General features: G+C 32.3%; 1 protein-coding gene across 1 annotated transcript; it reads left to right on the top strand.

Moving 5' to 3' along the window:
* The first annotated feature begins 1,776 nt into the window (after positions 1–1,776).
* Positions 1,777–10,872, top strand: LOC135608092 (delta(14)-sterol reductase-like). Its single transcript, XM_065100554.1, has 13 exons — positions 1,777–1,922; positions 2,017–2,134; positions 3,098–3,168; positions 4,483–4,539; positions 5,861–5,952; positions 6,828–6,875; positions 7,901–8,021; positions 8,100–8,146; positions 8,703–8,784; positions 9,206–9,282; positions 9,403–9,522; positions 10,284–10,358; positions 10,437–10,872. Exons 1-13 carry the CDS (start codon positions 1,875–1,877, stop codon positions 10,588–10,590), a joined length of 1,110 nt encoding a protein of 369 aa, XP_064956626.1. The 5' UTR covers positions 1,777–1,874; the 3' UTR covers positions 10,591–10,872.
* Positions 10,873–22,256: the final 11,384 nt, after the last annotated feature.

Genomic DNA, 22,256 nt, shown 5'->3' with positions numbered 1-22,256 from the left:
TGGGCAACGAATGGATCCGATCCGAATGGATTAACATGGGTTGGCCCTACTAACGTGGACTCGGATCATACTTGGAATAAGATCCGTTAATCTAATTAGTCAAAATAAATTTAAAAATAAATAATTTAGATAGGATAATTTATCGAAAAAACTCCTGCTTTTTATAATATGATACCCCTTATCTGATTTTTATCAAGTTTTTTTAATTTTGATCAAAATACTCTTAATAAAATCATAACAAAATGATGCTTATCATTTGACTAAATCTAACTCTCTTTTTTTTAATTGAACCATTTTTTGGATGAATTAAATCAAACCGATTTAATTAAATCTTAAATTGATCCATTTTTCCTAAATTATCCCTTGATTCTTTTTTTTCAAAATTGATCTTGATCTCCTCCACCTCCACTCTGCCACCCGCTATCTCTCCCTTCATTCCCTTGTTCTACTCCTTTTCTTCCGTTTCTTCCACCTCATAGTTTATGTAAAATAATTATTTTATTCGAGTTATACTCATTAATAGAATATATTAATTTTTATATAAAATATCTTAAAACTAAAAACTTGAGTTATTATAAAAATATATCAATTTTCATATAAAATTATTCTAAATTACATTTACAAATATAATTGAGTTATACTTGAATTACACTTGAGTTACACTCATCAACAAAATATATTAAAAATATATATTAGTTCTATATAAAATTTTCCTAAATTCATCCTTGAACTAATTATAAAATTCTACATTTTTTTTTCTCAATTTCTCGTGTCAACATAGTAACACTTGAAATGTGATTAAGTTAAACTTGATCACCTAACATGTTTTAAATTTAATATTTTTATTTTTATGATTTTATAATAATTAATTATACCGAGTATAATTTGAGTGTAAAAGGAATTTATTAAGAGGAAGAGTATAAATTTATTATAATTATATTTTAATATAATTTTTTAAATTTTGTATATAATATAACTTTTTTTAAGTTAATAAAATAAGACGAATGAGACAAGATAAAATATAATATAATGGTAGAATACATGAGGGAAAAGAGGACTAGAGAGAGGGGATGAGGAAGAGAAAGTCAAAGGGAGACTGATAAAGATGAAGAAGAGGAGGAAAGGTGAGAATAATGACTTAGAGAAAGTCATGGAGTAAAAGGAACGAATCAACGAGAGAAAAGATGTGGCATAACAGGTGGAGGTGGTAGTGATGATGATGGAGGTGAAGTGGGAAGACGAGGAGATGGAAACGATTGATTTGATTTTTGGAAGGCTTTCGACCCAATCTGATCCAAAGGGATTCGACCCGAATCAATTTGACTCAGATCGAATCATACCGATTGGATCAAATCAGTTTATGATTCATTATTAAAATTTTAAATAAAAAAAGTGTTAAGAATTAAATATAAAGCATCATATGATAAAATTTTATTATTTTATTTATTTATTAAATTACTCATTTAGACTTTTCTTTTTACGCTTATATATATATCTTTTCTTTTCTAATGGAGAAATAGTGAATACAAAATTTAATTTGAGAACTTTATAATAATTTTTATCACTTAAGTTGACTGATATCTATAAACAAAATCGTCGAATAATAATAAAAATTATCAAATAATATTTTGAACCATAAATTCTTAGTAAGTGAATGTGACACATTAGGGAAAAAATTAATATGATATATTAGCATTAGATTAATATTAATAATATCTTATTCGCCAGATTCCGTAGGTCACGTGCTTCACATCTCTCTCGCTACCTACCCCCGCTTCATCCTCCTTTTAGTTCTCCCTCCTTCCCCTCCTCACTCTGTGACAGCGACAGCGACAGCAGCAGAGGCGACGACTGAGGCGAACGAACGTTGCGCCATGGAAGTGGAAGCCATTCTCGCCGGTCTGATCCCTTCTTGGAGCTCCGTAAGTGCATGAAGCGACGCCCAAGGCCTGCTGGTCTTGCTGCCATCTTTATGTAGAGTTGTGATTGAGCATATCATCTCTTTCTTCTTTTTAGGTCGTTCTTCTTTCGTGCTATTTGGGGTATTTGGCTGTCGCCGGATCCGTGCTTCCGGGAAAGATCGTCCCCGGCGCCCTTCTATCAGACGGCTCACGTCTCCATTACCGATGCAACGGTCCGCCGATCCTCCACCCATCCTCCGCTTACTGTATACCCGAGAGCGTTCTCTTGATAGAACACTTGATTATGTTGTCTTCTTGATTGTCTTGTTGCATCGCTTCTGTTTAAAGAATGGCTTTTTTGCAATAAATGAATGCATAATGCACCTGGGATCTCTTCCGAGGAACGCAAGGCCTACAAGTGTTTGTGGAAATGTCGTATCGCATCTGCTGGGTTTGTGAGTGCTGAAAATGTGACATGAGTTTAAAATGATGCAGTAATTATAAAGACTTGTATCTAAGACTGTTTGCAAGTTCAGCACGAACTGAGCTTGGTCAGATGACTTAGATGTAATATCGAGGGAGTGTTTCCTGGAGAAATATTGATGTTTTTTTCCTTTGAACAATCAAAAGCTTGGTTTGTGGCTGAAGGTGACCTAAGTTAAAATACTTTGATGTCATGTTTGATAACAAGAACCACGTTTGTCCAGAGTGTACCTGTAAGTTTGTTTAACGATAATGAATTGCTCCATTTATTACTGCATAATAGATATAATCTTTAACCAAAATTTAGGTTCCTTATCTCCAATTGTTTTAACAAACTGTTTTTCCTTTGGATCACTGTGTCAAATGTATACACCATTCTGGAGCGGATGATTGAGAAAGTGTGGAAGATTTCAACATAGGACAATGGTGGATCCCAACAGATCTATCAAAATTTGGCAAGTTGTTGGTTGGGAAGTTATACACATATTAAAATGCACGGAAGATAAAAGAGTGAGACCCATGGAGTTAGTATAGATAGCACCTTAATTGTGCCTATAAAACATATGTAGGAATTGAAATATCTGGACCATTCATGTCTTCTATGCTTTATTGATTCTTTTCCTTATGTTTATATATCTTGCAATGTACCATTTTTCAACATTGTGACAATGGTTCTGAGATTTTTTTTTTCCTTGCTCTTTCTTCCCTTTCAGGTTTGGCATCACTTTTGCTGTTAGTGGCACTTCTAGAGATTGGTATTTACATGAAGTTGATGTCTGCCGTGGTATGCATTTTTTAACTGTATTTATCTATACTCTTATACACACAATGGTTTACATGCTCAATCACGTACAACTTATATAAACATGGATGATCTTGTTTTTCTGCTTATTTTTGTCAGGGCATTTCTCAACTCTCTTGCTTTTAGCTCCTTGTGAATTGTATCGGCACAAATACTATTTGTTTATTATCAGATTTTTTTGGGACATTCTTATAAGTTAGAAGGAAGTCCAAGCTTACACATGCTTTGATCTGCAAGTATATTATTAAATTCTGGAAATATTTTATAGACAAACAGAAAATATAACATCTATTTTATCAATATATTTAATAATTGAATACTTAGTTCAGTGCTTCCTAGTAGTCAATTGCCTACTTTTGCCAGAAGAAGCAATTGATTTGTTAAAGTAGCTTGGAGTTCTTTGTCGTTAGTTGACTTTGTCAGTTTTGAACTCCAATTTCTTCTGATACAAATAAAAAATTCTAGCAAAGGAATAGGATGGAATGTGAAAATATCACCTTTGTTTGGGTAAAACTGACCTTTCAGCTGAGGTTCATCCCAAATTTTGTCATGGAATCACACTGTGGTGAAATTTTGGCTTCCATGTCTGGTAAGTGTAAGTTACATGGATGAACTAATTGTAAATACAATCTTAGTCTGTTGATAAATTTTCTGGTTCTGCTTTTTTCTGACCCTCCTTGTTTTAGATATTCATGCTTATTGTTTCTAAGCATTCCACCATTTATGAACCACAGCCTTTCTTTTGACTTCCAAAAATTTGTTCATTTGGTTTATGTTCAGGAGCAGAGATGGACTTGTCATTTTTTTTTGCTAACAGCTTTTTCTCATCATGTCATTTTTTCTATTACATTATGATTTATTTTGTGCTGAGTGAATTTTTCATTTGTTATAGCTGATCACCTAAACTGCCTTGTGATGGGTTAGTTCTCCATGACACTGGTTATCTATGTTTGTAGTATTTTGGCCAATTAACTTGTTTCCAAGCAAAGTCCAATTATATCAAATTCTTTGAAGTACAATTAAGAAAAACTTGTAGCCTATCATATTTATTTTATTTTTAGATAATTTTTACAACATGTATCATCTCTGTGTTCCTTAGAGACAATGCCATATTATAAATATTGATCATATAATTGTCAGTAATCTTCAATTTTAGATACTGTAAAAATATCAATTTGCAAGCATCTAATAGTCAACATTTTAGTGCTCTTATAATGCTGTTGTAATTTATTAATTTATATTGCATAATGCATAATTAGTGAAAATATTGATCCAATTTTTCATATATGTTTGTAGGTCATAGCAGACAAAGGACTTGAGTTGCTATCAGCAACTTTTATATTCAGCCTCTTTGTAAGTTCATTTTCATAGGAATGTTTGTTGTACTTTAGAACTTATTGGTTTGGGTACTTGACATTGACACTCTGATGATCATTAATTGTCAGTATTTGCACAACTCTCATCAATTTTCTGTCATGTCTTTCTTTCTAGCATATGTATTATTCTTATGCATTTATTAGTTATACTGAAAACTAAGCTTGTATATTGATTCTTACATTACTGGGGGTGCAACACATACATGTGTGGTTTCATCTTTCTCAATATCAGATTCCTTCATATGCAAGTATGTAAACAGCAGTCAGGATTTGTTTGGATGGTGGTTGTCTAACTCTAACCACCTCTAGTCAGATCTGTTCTTGTATGCAAGGTGATATGTTTTTGTGGCAGGATCATATATTCTGGCAGATGTGTCATCACACGTTTGTTGGTTTCCTTTGGTTTTTCGACAGTCTTTTTGTTAGGAGTAAATTCAATGGTCGGGGTGCATATTGTAGAAAGATTGTTATGCTTTTATATCCAAGCGTGTAATATGAGTTTGATGCTTGTTTCTGTTGTAGCAAGTCTAAAGTTCTTTCTAGACATTTGTGAAACTCAAATTCAGTTTCTTTTAAAAGTTTGTGGACAAACTAGGTGCATTATTCTATAAATTATCTCTTTTGTTGCTAAAATATTCTTTATTTATATTTAATTCGAGAGACTTTTTGATTCATCTAACATATATTGGAGTCTGTATCTTCTGAATGATGCTTGGTGGTGCTGCTTTAGGTTGTACAACCATTTGTATTAATTCAGTTCACATGCAATCCATTTAGCTTATGGGCAAATTCAGTTCACTCCACTAGGAAGAGTAGACTATTATAAGCTTGAAGTAGATTCATATCTTTAGATAGTTTTGATGCTTGTTAATCTCATAGCAGGAGGCTATGAAGCATATTTCCTAGGCACTTAAGATCTTCCATCTTTCCGAACTGGTATGTAAATTATGGCACAGAAAATGAATACATATTAGGAATACCTAACAATCTTACTGCCATTGTTTAGGTTACAATTTAAGGAACATTCAGAATGCAGAAAAGACATACTTCTGTGCGATTCTATGGAGTTCTTTTCCTATTATTGTATTTATCTGGAGAAAGCCCAACAAGGATCCAATTTCTTGAACTCAAACTGTAGAAAGCTGAAAATGATATCATTATTGATGTGCAAGACATCATTTTCAAAACTGAAAGCAAAAGATGATTGCTCATTGTTATATGTATCTTTATTCAAATTGTATATGGTTCTTATTATCCATGCACCTGCTTATAATGTCTGTTTTTTATCTTCTTTTCAGGTTTCCTTGGTACTATATGCTGCTGGCCTTAAGTCACGTAGCCAGAGCTCTTCTTTAAAACCTCACGTCACAGGAGACTTTATTCATGACTGGTACCGTAACACCATTTCTCATGTGTTATCTAGTCATTTCACTATTTACTCGTGTCTATTTTTGCTCTGAAAAGCTAATATATTCATTGAATTTTACAAATTGTTCCTCGGTCAATTTTGCTTTGAAGAGAGTGGCACTCTTATGCAATTGAGCTTTTTTTATTTTCTTTTATATAGATATCAGGCTATGTTTGATGCACATAGACAGGACAATAACTACATGCTGTTTTTAGATATCTCAACTAAAAATTAGTAAGAACAAAAGCTTGGCTGAAAGCTTGCAGAAACTTAGATAATTACAGGAGCTACTAAGGTCACATACTACTGTGATCTGGACATTTTGTGTACTCAGAACGGACACCTTTGAACAGACCAATATATATTGCACACCTTGTAACAACATGTCCATTATGACACCAGTTTTACCAAGGAAGATGAAAGCCTTACTTGGAAGGTTTTCACATGGTAGTGCTGTGTCATTTAATTGCTATCATCTATGTGAGCTATAATTAATCACTTAGGAAAAAAATGTAGTTTAAAGGACATATGGGAAGTTATTGCTTCTCATTCCTTTTGGTGCTTGTGCTCACCTTTTTTCCCTGGAGATGCATAACTAGTTCCTTTAAACTTAAGATTGAATTAGCCTGTGTCGCACATTATTCTTACCCTTAACCTTTCCCAAGTGCATATCCCTGTGCCTGATAAGGTTATAAGCTTTCAGAAGTTAAATATTTTGAGGACATTGGCTGATACATTGTTCTTCATGACACTGTACATTACTGTTATTACTTCTCTTTCTTGATCTGCTGAAATAGTGTTGTTTCACAATGCCTTTTCTGATTATTGATGCCTTTGATGTTCATGGTTCCTAACAGGTGGTTTGGAGTACAACTTAATCCTCATTTCTTGGGAATTGACCTCAAGTATGCATTTTTGTTCGTTGTTTTACTGGACTCTTTTTCCCAATTATTAAATAGATTATTATAACCATTTTATCAAGTTATATGATGATTACTATTATCTGCAGTTTCTCTGTGTCCATTTCTTATGAATTGCAATAAGAATCTTGTTTATTGGGTTGCATGTGATGGTTCATTAATGGTGGGATTCAAACACTTCAAGTAAGAACACTTAGGAGCTTATCATAGACCTATAGTGGTTAAAGGTGCTCACTAATTGACAAATACCATCAGATCTACACCTGTGAGTGCGAGTTTTAATGTTAAGTGCACATTGTTAGATATTCTTGCAGATGCATACCACCTTGGTTCCTGTTGAGTTGTGTGATCCATCCCACTGCATGATTAAAAATTGGTGCCAGGCCACCGAGACAAGCTAGGCAGAGATATTCATATTCTTTGTCTTGGTCAATGCAGACAAAAGATACTATGCTTCAATTGTCGTTGGTTCAAATAAATAAGATCAGAAATTACAAATAATATGACTTGTTTTTATCTTATCCTACCAGCCATCAGATAATTGATCTGAATAAAGACAAAGCCCGCACTTATTTCTCCTTATCTCAACATAATTAGTTATAAAACCAGACTGCCACCATGCCACCAATTGCACATGACCTAAAATAAGCTTGTCACAGGCCTATTTTGGTCTCATCGCATGATTCAAGTTTTAACCAAATAAAAAGAAGAATAAGTTGGGTTGGGTTTATTGCTTAGTTAAGACTTGAACATGTCTATAGCCATTTGCGAATATGTGACAATGTTGAAGTCCCATTTTGATCCATGTAAATGCTGTTGTTTCTTTTGAGAACTTCTCTTTTTCTGTTATTGAAGCCTTCAAGCTTTTAAAGCCAAAACAAAAATATTTTCCTACTTATTGACACTCTAATATTGCAATGAATTGGCTAATGCGGTTTTTTAAGATGGAAAAATAGTAACTAATGGCATGGTTCTATCTTTAACAAATTTATCCTCATTCCATTTTGCAGATTCTTCTTTGTTAGAGCTGGAATGATGGGTTGGTTGCTAATCAATCTCTCTCTGTTGGCAAAGAACTATGAAGCTGGCACTGCAAACCTTTCAGTTATTCTTTACCAGCTATTTTGCACGGTACCATGAAATAAAATTTTCTATGTTGGAGTTTGCATCATCTATAATTGCTAATTTATGTTCTTTTCTCTTTTGTAGTTATATGTTTTAGATTATTTCTTCTATGAGGAATTCATGACCTCCACGTAAGTCTTTATTATCCCAGAAAAATGTGGTTAATTTTGTGTGTTTAAGTTTGCTAATAATTCCTGTTCTCTTTTTTCCTGCACATGCAGTGCATCCCGCCACCACCTATGAGTTTGATCTTTTGAATGTCAAATAGACTGGATTACCACTGGATAGCCTAATGTTTTTTGGGATGAGAATATGCTCCTTTTTATTTGTGATGATTTCAAGAAAGAAATTAATTGATTTATTAATTTAAAATGACCACTTTCTATTTAGCACAGCTGGTGAAAAGTTTAAAATAATGCAACATGTTTGTGCTTGTTAATCTTTAAATTCCATGCTGTAGGCTAAGTTTTTCTCATTCTCATGAAGATTGCAAAGGATAGGGATGTGTGGCCCCATATTGGATTCTAATTTGATGATTTGGAGTGCTCACTATTCACTAATGTTCTGAAACCTTGTCATATTTGGCTTTCATTCTTTCAGATGATAATTGTCTTCTTGGCTTCTTCATAATGATATTTGAATCATTGTATCAAATTTCTTATTTTTGTTCTATTTTTCACTTTATAGGTGGGATATTATAGCTGAAAAGTTGGGCTTTATGCTGGTATTTGGAGATCTAGTCTTCATTCCTTTCACTTTCAGTATCCAGGCATGTTAGATCTCAGCTCTGTTATAATTTTTTATTCACCAAGGTTGAGTAGGAAAGAAATCATCAGCTGCACTTAAATTTTGGAGCGGGATCAAACCAGAATGGCAGAATTGGTCTGCTCAGATAATCAGATTCGAGTAATTCGTAAAGGGCTTGGTATAAATTAAAATTTGAATTAATTAGGAATAGACACCAAAATCAGCTGCATCACATATGGCTTATCCTAGACTTTGATGATTTAATAAAACTAAGCTGCTTGATCAGTCTTTTCTAATAATTTACCTTGTGATGCTATTGCCCCTTAAAGATGCTGATGAAAGACTCTGTTCTAATAGTCTCACCAGTGAATGAATCGAGTTTACTTGTACATTAATATACATGCAATTCTCTGATAGTGCCTTTGTTCACCGAACCTTTTCAGGGATGGTGGCTTTTGAAAAACAAAGTTGAGCTAATGAAAGTTGCTGCTGTTGCCAATTGCTTGGTTTTCCTTGTTGGGTATGACATTTTTGTTTGTGTAATTTTAAACAATTTTCAGTAAAATCATACCTTAGATATGCTGCCTATAAGATCTGAATGATCCTCAAGTTTGTTGAAACATCCTGCTGAATTCTGCAGTTATCGAGTATTTAGAGGAGCTAACAAGCAAAAGCATATATTTAAGAAGGATCCTAAAGCTCCCATATGGGGTAAAGCTCCAAAAGTTATTGGAGGAAAGCTGCTTGCCTCTGGTTACTGGTAATGTTGCTGAACTTGTATCACACTGAATTTGTTATTAGTACCTGTGGACCTATTTTCTTTTATATTAGCTATATATGTTTTAATTCATTTGAATTTTTAAACCAGTAAATGAAACAAGTGTAGCATTTTGGTACATTACATACTATCTCTCAAATAACTTCCTATGGAACTCCACTATGAGATTAATATTTCTCGGGGTGTCATCTAAGGAATTCAGAAATTTTGCGGAGTTTCATTTTGAAGTTGTAAACTAAAAAACAATTTCCACTGGTGTTTTCAAAATTTTGAGGTATCTTATTGAGATCAACTAAGATCTGGAAAAGTACGTCAGTGGATTTATGTTCTTGGCATCAGACTGCTAAGCTAGTTCATTGCATAAATAATGTGGTCAGTTACTTTATTCTACTACTGGTCTGTTTGTAAAGAAAATTAGTTAGTTTACTGCAACAGGTATGCATTTAGTTGCATGATCAAAAGCAGAATCCAGTTTCCATAATTTCTTTACTAACCAAAATTAACAACAACAGGCCTTTGTTGGATTTGGATACCCTAATTGTTCATAAGAAGTCCATCAATGATGTTCCTTTTTACGTAGTGAGCATATTTGCTTTCCTTGTATTCAACTATCATGCATGGTGATCTTAGTCTTTTAGGGGCACTGATTGTACTAGATCCTTTATCTTGCTTCCCCATCTAAAATGACCCTGTGAAAGTTCCTGTTTATAGAACTCATATGTGAATCATCTCCATTGTTTCAGGGGTATTGCAAGACACTGCAATTACCTTGGTGACTTACTGCTAGCACTTTCATTCAGCTTGCCGTGCGGAATAAGGTGATGCCTATTCACCATCTGTTTATTGTTAATTAGTGGGTGTAAACACTGATGTTTGATCTCTCGCCCTCTTTGCAGCTCTGCCATTCCATACTTTTATCCTACATACCTCCTTATTCTACTTATTTGGAGGGAGAGACGAGATGAAGCAAGGTGTTCGCAGAAGTACAAGGAAATCTGGGCAGAATACTGCCAGCTAGTTCCATGGAGGATACTGCCATATGTGTACTAAAATCACTAAAGTGAGCTCGATAGAGGCAACTCATTTGTTATTTCCCCAGAATAGTGGTCATGGAATGGGTGCCTCATCTCCGAATTCTGTTTCTTGACCGAATCATGTTACTCACCAACTGTTTGCAAACAGGTCTTCATGCAAAGTGTCCTTGTATGTAAGCTCGTGATGCTCGACATTATTGTTTGCAGAACTCATGTTAATTAGGTAGATCATCTTGTAACGGAAATATCGCTGACTGTTTAATCACTAGCTAATTTGAACTTGGAGTTGTGCCGAAGAGATCCCATTTCCACTCAGTAGTAGAGTAGCTTAGTGTAGTTCTGCATTTGATTTATTGTAGCAATATTTCTTAATATGTTGAACTGTCGAACCTGTTATATTCTTGTGATCTTAGTTGAAGTTGCATTAGCCTGCTTATGTTTCATTTCACTGGTAGTTGGGCCAAACCCAGGTAACAAAAACCTGTCTCTTTCTCCTCTTGTGGGTTAATCTCCTTTTGTTTTCACATGAAAAAAGAGCTGGATGCCACATTATTGCTACTGATCTAGTGAACATGTGCAGTCCAAGATGTTCGAATCTCAGCACACAAACAAACAAGGGGGAAGTGACACTGACGGTGACAACTCGATGGTACGCTGCTGTTGCCACCGGGAAGATGCTTGCCGGGGACAGTAGTGAATGATGGCTCCTCCATTGATCTACAGGAGTACAAATCAATAACCAGGTAACAACTGATGCTATTATGATCTGTTTCCTGTGTTGCGTTAGACAACTCGATGGTACGCTGCTGTTGCCACCGGGAAGATGCTTGCCGGGGACAGTAGTGAATGATGGCTCCTCCATTGATCTACAGGAGTACAAATCAATAACCAGGTAACAACTGATGCTATTATGATCTGTTTCTTGTGTTGCGTTAGTATGAACTGGTCCATTCTGGATCTGCCATCCAACCTAATGGTACTCAATATGATTGACATTAGGTATCACTGAAAAAGAAGAGGGACAAAGAAGTTGCTGTTTGTTTGTGTTAGAACAAGCTTGTTTAATATGGTGGAAAAAGAGCCAAACTAAGAAAGAGACGGAGAAATTTGGTTTAGGTTTCACACGGTATAATTGATCTGAATCTAATCCATACACAAATTGGTGGGGGAAATGGGTATAGATTTGGGCATAGGAGTGGTTGATTACACCATCACTGTTCTCCTTTGCCGGAAGAACATATTTGAGTCTCCAAAGGGTTGAAGTTGCATCTCATGATTCCAGTAGATGATGAAGGTCTGCATGTTTCCATGGAGGAGAAACAACTGTGAAGTATGCATTGCATTACAGAGAAAACCACATCACAAGTATGTATTCATCTGCATTCAACACTGAAGAAGCCATCATCTCAGTATTACCTACTGAGAAGTACCATACGCTCATTATCTTCCGTCACGAATTCACCATTGATGAAGGGAATATTTTGAAGCGACAGCATCTGAGTACTAAATGTCCTTATCACATTGTAGGCTGCGGTGATCTAATTTACCGATTGCAATGACTGTCAAATAGGCTTGTTCTATCCTATTGTACAAACAGCCAATGCAAGTAGATTGATCATGAGACAAACTATAATGAATTTGTCGATAACTCGAAGCCGTCCGAACTCATTCATCATACGTCAGGAAATGAAAAAAATTATTACTTGATAAATGATATAAAAGGTCATGTCATTATCGTGGAATGACGTAAAAGCTTTTTCGAATTTATTGAAGTTCAATGTGCACTACATTGTTAGCATGATTTGTCGCATCTTCGCTTGTGTGATTGATCATTTTAGAAATCGCAGTCCGCAACATTAATAATTTAATTATGACGGTTGTCAGGTATCAAGTCAACAAGATAATTCCTTGACTACGAAACATATTTGATTATGATTTCTTTTCATAATAAATTATTAAAATTTTTATCTTTTATTCGTCCCTTGTGGATAGTTTTAGTTTTTTCAGAAAAAAATAATTCAATAATATCTTCCTTCGCATGATCGTTTTAGAAATCTGAGTTCTCAACATTGACAAATTAAATTTACAAATGTTGTCATATATCAAATTATTCATCCCCTATGGATCGATTTAGTTTTCTCAAAAAAACAATTTAACAATATCTTTCTTTGCATGATTGTTTTAGAAATCCGAGTTCTCATCATTGATAAATTAAATTTATAAAGGTTGTCATATATCAAACTAACAAGATGATTCCTTGACTATGAAGCATCATTTGTTTATGACATCTTTCACAATAAAGTTTTAAGATTTTTATCTTTTATTCATCCCCTTGGAACCAATTTAGTTGTCTAAAAAACTAATACAGTGACATCTCCCTTCGCGTGAGATATGAACTTTCATTATTATAAATTAAATTTACAAAAATGATTACTTAACTAGGAAGCATCATTTATTACTTGTGACATCTTTTCACGATATATTATCATAAATTTTATCTTTTATTCATCTCTTATGGATCGATTTAGTTGTCTCAAAAAATAATTCAACATGATCATTTAAGAAATTTAAAAATTTACAAAGATTATTAAGTATCGAGTCGACATTCGAAACATCATTTGCATGTGTCATTTTTTCAAGATAAGATATTAAAATTTCATTTTTTATTGGTCGCATGGGGACAGATCTCGCTGTCTCAAAAAATAATTTATTTTTTTACCTACAAATAGCTTGTTGAACAAACCCTTTAATTTGCTTGTGTTTTGTATTCATTCTTTATGGAGGCGCTTTCGTTCTCCCTAAGAGACAAGGTGGTAAGGTTTGCCAAAACCGAGACCCCATTCCACTGGCACAAAAACCAAGTGGCTGATGGCCTCGTTGAATAAAGCAGCAGCACCCACTCAGCTTTCGTTCTTATCACATAGATTCTCTCGTTCTCGGTGGGAGGACAAAGGCGAGGACAGAGATGGGTTCTCATGGCGCTGAAGCCAAAGTCACTCCTGGAAACCAAGTGGGTCGTATGCCCTGCCTGCCGGCCTCTGCTGCACTTCATTTACCTGTCTCTCTCTCTCTCTCTCTCCTCTCTCTCTGAAGCCATAAATGAACGACGCTGCAGTGTTGTTTGGTGTCAGTTGCCGATTAAGAACATAAATAAACAAATATCATATTTCATCTACGTGAGCAAGTCTTTAGACATATTGATGTTAGGGCCCAAAAGTAACAAAAACAATGTATTTGCAAGATTGGATGAAAAACTCAAAAGCTTTACCCTTCCTCTATGTTTGTCTATCCGAGAGATATAAGGGATGGAAGAACATTTGATGTTCATTCCGGTCAAGAATTGAGATTTCAGTCATCTATCATCCACATATGAAAAAGAATTTAAACAAAAACAAATTAAGATCATATCTTATTTAAGAAGATTTCTTTCAACTCTGGACTGACTGCCTTACTGATTACTGATGTTTGCCTTTGAGCCGCGAAGTTGATCTGTACTAACTTTTATGATTCATCGAGGTTTGTATTAACCCTTTCTTTTATCGTCAATCAACTCTTTCAGCCCGTATGGCTTCAACGCTATCTTTGCTAAGCCCTTCACCACCAAAAGAGGTTGGTGTGGACGCAAATATGAAGCTCAACCATGGTGTTCTCATTCTGGTGAGATTGTGTTGCAGAAAAACACGGTGGTTCACAGAGACGTCCCGATGATCCGATACGATTAGAGGTACTGAGCATTTGTTCTGATCCCTACTGCTGACCTTGTAAACCGTGGCAGAACGAGTCAAGGCACTCGTGATCATTTGCAGTCTTCTTATGTGGATGATGATGCCATTTGTTCTCTCTCTCTCTCTCTCTCGTCTACAGTAGTATATATAGTGCGGAAGATTCAAAATGAGCTTAATTTGGACGGAGGAAATGTCTTGAACCAATATATATTTGAGTATACGATGAAAAAGGAAAAGTTCGAATGACTTGATAGGAGATGAAACTGACTTGTGACCTCAGAGAGAAACATTCACCGTCGATGTCTCATCCGACCTTGGTTAAACTGGAACCGTTGAGTGAGAGAGAGAGAGAGAACAGGAGTTGAGTTGGATGAACGAAGGGGAGGGCGATGAGTTCGACCACCTCCCAAGGCTGTGAATCGGAGGGGAGGCACAAAGCAGCACACAGCCTCTACATGCGTCACGCGGCGCTCCGACTCAACGCAACAACAGTAGAAGAGGCATCACACAGACGAACCTCCACCTGCACGTGAAGAAAATCGATGAAAATAATAGAAGATAAGAATAATTATTGAAGAAGCTTTATCGAAGAAGTGAAAAAGCTTGAATTCATTAACATATCCCTCTCATATAATTGTTCTTATCTTCTATCATGCCCGAGAGTCGTGAGTAGAGGAAGCTTGAATACATTAACATATCCCTCTTCTATAATTGTTCTTATTTTCTATCATGCCCCTGCAAAATGGTACTACTGTCAAGGATACCAATTTTGGATCGATGCAAAGAATGGTTTACAAGTGAGAGTCGTGAGTAGAGCAAGAGCAGATCGCTACTGCTATTGCGATTACTGTTGCTGTGAGGGCAAGCCTCTTAGGAATTTGGCTACAGCGACGTTGGTCGATGGTCGAAGGTAAGGGCGAAGGCCGAAGGCAAGAGCGAAGCTTCACTTTTTTCATTACTCTGATACCATGATGAAAATAATAGAAGATAAGAACAATTATTAAAGAAGCTTTATTAAAAAATTTATATAGAGGAGGATCTTCCTCAACAGAATAAAGAGATTTTCTTATCTTCTATCAGAAATAAGAAGAGAAGACGGGGAACGACTCTGCTCATTCCTCGTCTTCTTCTCCTGACTCCGCAATATATTTATCTTTCACGAATACTCATTTCCCCTCCCTCATGATTGACTCAAAAGGGCCTACTCAGAAATTCTGATTTGGATGATAAAGATTTATAAGAATAATTTATCGAAAAAAAGTGCTAATTGATTTTTGGGAAATTATCCTGAATTCTTTTCATGAATGAATAATTATACTTTTACTATGTGATTTTTTCATGAATAATATGTTAAGAGAATTTTGAAAAAATAAAAAAGAAACATTCCTCGTGAAAGACCATGCACTATATGTGCTCTTGCATAATTAGCTAATTGGTTAACTACCTAATTAATCTTTCCATTTATCTAAATCAGTTTAATAAACTAGTTCAGAGAATTTTGAAAAAAAAAAAGAAATATTCCTCCTTGAAGACCACATACTATATGTGCTCGTGCATAATTAGCTAACCGCTTAACTATATGATTAGTTTTTTATAAATATGATAGATCGAAAAGACTTAAAAACTATCTATAAAGATATAATGATTAATATTAATAAATTATTTTTTTGCTAACTAATTAATTTAGTTAGTAAATATTTTATCAGATCATTACAAATTTGTGAAATCAAAATTAAAATTTAAAACTTAAAAGTAATAAGGCTACAAATATTTGACCAAAGTTTTAGTTAAAAAATATTTTTTTATAAGAATAATACTATGAATGTTTGCCTAAATTATTGTGTTCTCATAGTTGGGCACTAATCCTAGAGAACGACTTTCTCTCTGAAGCGATTTGTATCGTCCCTTTATGTCATCTAAATTTGTCCGTCTTTTCAATTTAAACCAAATCAATATTTTTGTTATATTATATAAATGATTGAAATGATAAGAACAAATTAAGATGGATGATTTTGAAGGGTGGAGGATTCTAACCATGATAGGTGGGCCACTAACCCTTTGTGTCTAGGTGGATAAGACAAAGCCCATTTGATTTATTGAACGTAATATTTTTCGATAAAATTGATTGGTATATGTATATAAAATATCTATCATTTTCAATCATCCATATGTTCTATCTTTTTGATCACTTGTTGTGAAGAAAAGTATTTTAAAATGGATGCACTTCTTGCCTTTTCTAATTATAATTAATTATATTAATTAATTATTTTACTAAATGAGTTCAAAAGAACACGTACATCATCGAGCAGCAAATTAATATACATTTGGCCTTGTATAAAGAAAGTTAGTTTCGAAATAAAAAAACATGTAGACTTGTTAAATTAGTTCAACACATTAATCCAATAAAAACATAAGATTGCTAATAATGATGAATCAAAATCCCTTACGAAGAAGAAAGAGATAAGAATACTTTCTAGAGAATATGGTCATGTATCATGTGCAAATCCAAACATAATTTGCTAGTCAATTTGATATCATAATAGGATTAAACTTTTACGTGACTATATGAATGTCCTCTTGGCCATTTTAAATTACACGTCTCATGTTTCTTCATTTCAGTGTGTCAGATGTGTAGAAGAGTTTTCTTTCGATAGAAGAAAGAAATTGATAAGGCAAAGCGTTAATAGCAATGATAATATTATATTATTATTAATTCTGATGAGTGTGCAATGAATACGACATATATTTTAAAAATCAATGATTATGTAATTTAGAATCAAAACTGAATCGATTTTAGATTATTCTTATTTTAAAATTATATATATTTATAAAAAATAACTGATGAAATATAATTTAAACTCAAAATATTATGATATACTGTTAAAGTTTTTACCAATTAGACTAGCTAATACTTTCAAATATTATATTGTATAAATAAATAATATTGATATCACCAAGTGAATATTTCTCTATATAGATAGTAATAAGGATGCTCGTTTTAATGTATTTATCACAAGAAATCTCTTGTTAGGATAATTTAATGCAAGTATTTATTCTTAAAAGTGTTATGCTATTAATTAATAAAGAAGGTTGAGCATATAAGTATATCCTTGTATAGAAAATTAGGACAATTATGGGTAACAAACATTTCAATTGTATCTTTTTTTTTTCAAAAGAGGAATTATATTATGAAAGGGTCAAATTCCCCATTGCACTTATGAGCAGTCATCCAAATAAATAGAATCCTTATGTTTGAAAGTTTCAAACCCGGCAAGAACACTTAGTTTTGTTAATGTTTTAAAATTTACGGGTTAAATAGATATTTATTTTAAAAAATAAATAGAGGATTTTGTATTTAGAAAATCAAGATAAAAAGATATTTCTACAAATTACTTGACAAAAATTTTAGTATCATATTAAATCAGCTTTTTGATGAGATAATGTTTCAACAATGATAAAAAATATTGCAAAAAATTTCATCAATTTTTAATGTGTCAGGTTCTTAAGCATTTGTGTGATGGGGAATTTAGGCAAGGAAAAAAAAATTTAAGGTTTTGACAGTGCAAGATATGGAAAATAAAGACAAATCTAGTTTTAATTTATAACCTAACATGCAAGTTTGGTATATGATATTAAATCCATTTAAAATGTGTAGAGATTTGATTGTGATATATAATATTATAGATCATAAATCCATTTTGAAGCACGTAGAGGTTTGATTGCTTGCATAAGTATAAGTTATTTGTTTCACACTCCACTTAGATGTTTCATTTGTTTTGCCCTACTAACCTTAGTTAAGGCATATAATTAAGTAACAATTGGTATTACAATCGTTGCAATTCTTTTAAAAATAATTGACATAAAATACTAAATATTTCATGTTAATGGAATTTTGAGAACTCACATAATCAAGATTGTCGAGTGATCAATTTGCTAGTTTTTTTAAGAGAATAAATAAAAAAGAACATATTGATAATAATGGTCAATAGAGAGGGGTTTTAACTCTTAAGAAAAAGAATTATATCGAACCATGTTAAATATGTATTGGTTTACCATCAAATCGACAAATATCACTCCATTCCGATTGGTTTGAGTGATATTTCTAATGAGATACTATTGACACTGTTGCAAGCCATCGTACAAAAGGTAGAGATTTCCTATTGCATATTTAATTCATATTACAATAGTACCAAACATGATGTACAAACAATGACTTCCAGGTTCCATTCTTCTGTAATATCTATATACCTAACAAAAGTATCTATGTTATTATAAGGTTCCCTTGCAAATAGAACCCTTGAAAACTCTACAAGTATGTTTTGTATGAATAAAAGTAAAATATAATATTTTGATTACTCTTACATTATAAGTAAATAAAAATCAAATATACTATTATTAATCTTAACTTAGTGATTTTGATCAATGATTTAGGTTAGATGAAGTTCATGAAGAGGATGGCTGCACCTCACATAAACCACCACCACCACCACCACCACAACAACAGAGAAGCCACTATGATTAAGACTAAGATTTGTGTGATGTTAATTTAAAAAATATTAATCTTTCTTTTTTTCTGACCTCATGTTAAAGTATATGATATTATCTAATTATATAATATATATTATGGATATAATTAAATTTTGGTTATGATTATCGATTAATATATATGAAGTCTAATTATCGTAAGATTCCTTAGGAGATGACATTGACCAGAAGGACACTCCTAATTATTTATCCTATATTCTTTATTCTCATAAGAGCTCTTATGGACTATACACACAATGTGTGAATAATTGGATACACGTATATATGAATGTGAATATGTGGATATATGAATGTGGATACATGACATTATTGAGATATTATAAATCTTCTCTTATCTCCACTTAGTCATGTGAATCAGTCAATGAGATACTATAGATCTCCTTTTATCTCCCATTTATCCCTAAATCTATCATTTATAACAATCCTATAAATGATAGAAAGAAAGAAGAAAACAAGTCTAGTTCTCATTATAAATCGACATTACTATAGATTTCATATTTGATAATGGTGTGCTTGTAGATTAGATAAATATTTTTTAAGTAGCATCAAAAGATATGCATCATAAATTTAGATATATTATTATTTGATTTCAGATTTTGATATTGAAATTTTTTGTATAATAATATAATGATGATTTTCATGCTTACACCTAATACATCTATATAATTCCATGAATCTAAGTTGACAATTTTGTTATAATAATATTAAATTTTATAATTTTATAATAATTTAAAATTAATAATTTTCTTATTTAGATAAATTTAATCATTATTAAATTATTTTTTAAGAATAAACACCATTTAATCATTATTAAAATATTTAATTCACTTATGTATATATATTATAAATTTATTCCTTCATGATAAACTTAATCAAATGTTCATGTCTAATCAATCTACACTATATAAGGGGGTATTACATTTAAAGAAAAGATTTCTTTTAATATCTAAAATTATCGGACCAAATATGTTTTAATACTTTTTATCTTAGCCACAATAGCTTTGCAGAAACAATTACCATAAAGATAAAAAAATGAATATTAAAAATAATATTTTTTTATACTTTAATATTGTTAGATCAATTCTATTTTGATATTTGTATCTCATTGATATTAACTTTTGCGTGGATCACTTTCAACATAAATAAACCATTAGATAGAGAAAGATAATATTCTTTAATATTTTAAAATCATGAGCTGAATTTATATTAATATTTATATCTCTATCAGACTAATTTTAACTTTACACAAAAGTGTTATTAGTGAGACAAATAGAGAAACAATTTTGTTTTGAATCTATTATAATAATGTTCATCTCAATAGCACCAACTTTTATATTGATAAATAAAAAATTATGAATTTTTTTATAATATTTTAAAATTTTAAAATTAAATTTATTTTAATCTTAGCTACATAAACTTTTTTACATGAATAACTTTCGACTATTAAAATCTAACTTTATTTGACTTATTCTAGAGGTCAACATTGCACATAATATTTGACTAAAAATGACTTTTGGCTTCCTTTATTTGACTAATATATATGTTTAGAAAGAATTAAAATTATAGTAAAAAAGACTCATAATATTTTAGATATTACTCAAAAGAGTAAGTAATAATAATACAAAAATTAAAGCATAAATCACCTAAGTTCACAAAATGACTTTCAATCATCAAAATCTAACTTATTTGAGATATTATAGAGGTCAATGTCGCCCAAAGTGGTGCAATAAATATCTAATGATGCTATAGGATTTACTTATGGGTCCCACCTCATGGGTAGGTAACATAAATAAGAGTACTATCATTGCGTGCCGAAATAAAAATAAGTTGGGAGGTTCGTGGTGTACATTGATAATAGAGGAATCAAAGCGGGTATGTGTCAAGTGTCTCGTTAATAACCATAACGTGCATCATTCCTATCCCTCATGAAATTATAGGCGATGGCCGACGATGGTCACATCTAGTGCTACAGCCTATTTATGATTTCTTATTGAAATTATAGTTTTATCCTTATAAATTCATTTAATTATAATTTATCTCCTTTTGATAGTTCTATACTTTAAGAATTAAAATTTTCCATTATATATCCTTTTAAAATTTATAATTTTACCCTTCAAAAATTTAATTTTTTTTAAAATTTATCTCATTAATTATAAAATTAATTAATTAATTTTATTTTAATCAAATATTTTGATCGGACTTAATCATTATTATATTTTGATTGCTTGATTAGATTTAGATTCGATAAATTAAGTCTTGATCGAATTTAAAAAAAGTTAAAATTTATCATTTTTTATTATAATCATCTTTAATTTTGTCGAGGCTAATTAGGTGAAGGGTTGGCCCAAATCTATAAGCCTAATTTGGATAGTCTAATTCTATACTTGTCCAATTAAATAAGATTGACTAATGTAAGGGTTCCATGTAAAATTAAAAATTAAAAATTATGATTTTCTTTAAAAGTTTTCTCATATGACATATTGATAATATCTTAATCCACTTATGTTTATATATTTACGATGGTTGTTAGGTATTAAGCCATCAAGATGATTCCTCGACTAAAATGTATCATTTGCTCATGACATCTTTTCACAATAAATTATCAAGATTTTTACATTTTATTCATCCCCAGTGAACTAATTTAGTTGTCTCAAAAAATAATTCAACAACATCTCCCCTTTCACGATCATTTTAGAAATCCGAGCTCATCATTCATGAATTAAAATTTCAAAGGTTATCGGGTGTCTAGTCGACAAGATGATTCCTTAACTAGGAAGCATCATTTGCTTGTGATATCTTTTCACAATAAATTATCAAGATTTTTGCCTTTTATTCATCTTGGCCTAGTTGTATCAAAAAATAATTCAGTGACATCTCCCCTCAGCATGATCATTTTAGAAATTTGATCTCTCATTATTGACAAGTTAAATTTATAAATATTGTCGTGTATCAAGCCGACAATATGATTTCTCGACTAGGAAGCATCATTTGCTAGTGATATCTTTTCATAATATATTATCAAGATTTTTGCCTTTTATTCATCCCCTATGGATCGATCTAGTTGTCTAAAAAAATAATCTAGTGACATCTCCCCTCGCATGATCATTTTAGAAATTCGAGCTCTCATTATTTACAAATTAAATTTACAAAGGTTGTCGAGTATCAAGCCGACAAGATGATTTCTTCTCTATGAAGCATCATTTGCTCATGACATCTTTCAATAGTGATTTAGGTTAGACGAAATGAATGAAGTAAGAGGATGTGGTGGCTACGCCTCATATAGACCACCACTAGAGAAGTTGCTACGATTGAGACTAGGATTTGTGTGATGTTAATTTAGAAAATATTAATCCTCTAATTATATGACCCTATCTAATTAGTTAATATATATTATGAATATAATTAGATTTTG

This window comes from Musa acuminata, chromosome BXJ2-3 (assembly GCF_036884655.1).
Source record: "Musa acuminata AAA Group cultivar baxijiao chromosome BXJ2-3, Cavendish_Baxijiao_AAA, whole genome shotgun sequence".
In the NCBI taxonomy this organism is placed as follows: Eukaryota; Viridiplantae; Streptophyta; class Magnoliopsida; order Zingiberales; family Musaceae; genus Musa; species Musa acuminata.
This window is presented reverse-complemented; position numbering and strand designations above follow the sequence as displayed.